The sequence below is a fragment of the Otolemur garnettii genome, unplaced genomic scaffold (assembly GCF_000181295.1).
Source record: "Otolemur garnettii isolate 467f Iridium unplaced genomic scaffold, OtoGar3 scaffold00211, whole genome shotgun sequence".
Lineage (NCBI taxonomy): Eukaryota > Metazoa > Chordata > Mammalia > Primates > Galagidae > Otolemur > Otolemur garnettii.
Window position 1 is genome coordinate 499,817 of NW_003852606.1, and position 1,975 is coordinate 501,791.

General features: G+C 51.6%; 1 protein-coding gene across 3 annotated transcripts in view; it reads right to left on the bottom strand.

The window, feature by feature from the left end:
- The window catches only part of MYH14 (myosin heavy chain 14), an 86,921-nt gene that overhangs the window by 30,119 nt on the left and 54,827 nt on the right, over positions 1 to 1,975 (bottom strand). For all 3 annotated transcript variants that reach the window (XM_012812557.2, XM_012812558.2, XM_023507863.1), the window contains exons 25-26: positions 1,391 to 1,514; positions 620 to 791 (exon numbers count right to left, since the gene is read on the bottom strand). In XM_012812557.2, coding sequence (XP_012668011.1) covers positions 620 to 791; positions 1,391 to 1,514 — 296 coding nt within the window. The remainder of the gene's footprint in view (positions 1 to 619; positions 792 to 1,390; positions 1,515 to 1,975) is intronic.

Consider the following 1,975-nt stretch of genomic DNA (forward strand, 5'->3'; position numbering starts at 1 on the left):
ATTCGAACCCGCCACCTTAGGTGTATGTGGCTGGCGCCTTAGCCGCTTGAGCCACAGGTGCCGAGCCAGAACACATTATTCTTAGTAAAGCATCATAAGAATGGAGAAGCATGAATCCTACGTACTCAATTTTGATATGAGGACAATTCATGACCTAGTTACACAGTGGGAGATGGGAGAAGGGGAGAGCAGAGAGAGGGAAGGAGGGAGGGGGTGGGGTCTTGGTGTGTGACACACCTTTTGGGGGGCAAAACACAATTATAAGAGGATTTTTACCTAACAAATACCCTCAGTATAACCTGGTTTCTTGTACGCTCATCGAATCTCTAACAGTAAAAAAAAAAAACAAAAAAAAAACAGTAAATTGAATTAAAAACAAAAAAAGAAAAAGCATTTTCTTGAACACAGAGTATTACATGAATTAGTAGAACACAGGGCCTTTCCCTTAATGTGATGGGCCTGGACACTTGCTATTCCCATTTGACAGAAGGAGACACGGAGGCTTAGTGGGGATGTGGCCTGTCCACAGTCATCTGGTGAGTGACTCAGGAAGGGTTTGCACCTAAGAGTGTCTGACTGGGGCGCCCACTGCTGATAACCGAGCCTCTCTGCCCCACACCTGGCCAGGGCCGCCTGCAGCTCGTCCTCCTTGCGGCCCAGCTGTGCACGCAGCTCCTCTACCCTCTGTTGCTGCTCCACCATCTGCTCCTGCAGCTCCGAGCTCTCCCCGTCCAGGCGCCGCTTCAGCTTCTCCAGCTCCTGGCGACCCTTCTCCTCCTTCCGCAGGCGGTCTGGAGGTAAGAATGTGCCTTGTGTAAGGGCTCCAGACCCACACCCAGCAGCTCTGGAGAGACCATGGCCCCAGTCGGATACGAGGCTGAGCTCAGCATCTCCCTTAACACCATCTTCCCCTCCTACCACCTTCCTCATCTCGGGTACCACCCACACCCACAGTCTTCCCAACCCCAGGCCTATCCTCTCTTCCTAACCTAATGACAGCCCCTTCTACGTCCCCCGACTCTCTCTGCTTTGTGCCCACAGCTCTACCTCCTTCCTGGCCTCCTTCTTGTGCCCTTTCCTTTCTGTTTCTGAATCTATTACCCATACTCAATCTAAGTCAATAGCAAGGGATGGGACATGACAATTCCCTGTCATGTGCCCATGACAGTTAGTGGGACAGTAAAAGAGAAAGGCTATGAGAGCATCCCATGTCACCAAGGAGAGAATTAGAGATGCACAAAGAACTTAGAGCTGGGGGGACACTCCATCTGCCCTGAGCCTTCTTCCTATCCCATTTAGCAGATACGACCTTGGAGACCTCACGATGCTTGCTTGAGGTCTCCACCAGGGCATGCACAGACCTCCCTGTAGCTCCCTAGTGGGTGCTCACCCTCCATGTCGGCAATTGTGGCCTCATATTTAAGACGTAGCTTATTGAGGCTCTTGACCTTCTCCTCCTCCTCAGCTGCCTGGGATGAGAACTCGGCCAGACGCTCTTCCAGCAGTCTCCGCTCCTGAGGGACAGTGCGGGGGGCATGGTTAGGAGCTGGGCCAGGAGCAGCCCCAGCATGACCTGCAGCTTCCAGTGTCACCCTCATTTGCCTTTCTCCTCATCCCACCCTTCTCCCCTCATCCTTCTATCTTTTTCCCATTCCTTGGGGTCTGTAGACTCATTCCACCAGATCATGCCTGTAAAGTGCAGTGTAACTCTCCTTATATGAATTACACCCCCTTTCATTACCCCACCACCTCACCGATGGCCATGGACATCGTTCATTTGCTATTATAACAATACTGCAGCATTCTGGGAGGCTGAGGTGGGTGGAATGCTTGAGCTCAGGAGTTTGAGACTAGCCTGAGCAAGAGTGAGACCCTGTCTCTACAAAAAATAGAAAAACTGGCTCAGTGCCTGTGGCTCAAGTGGCTAAGGTGCCAGCCACATTCACCTAAGGTGGCAGGTTTGAATCCACTTTGG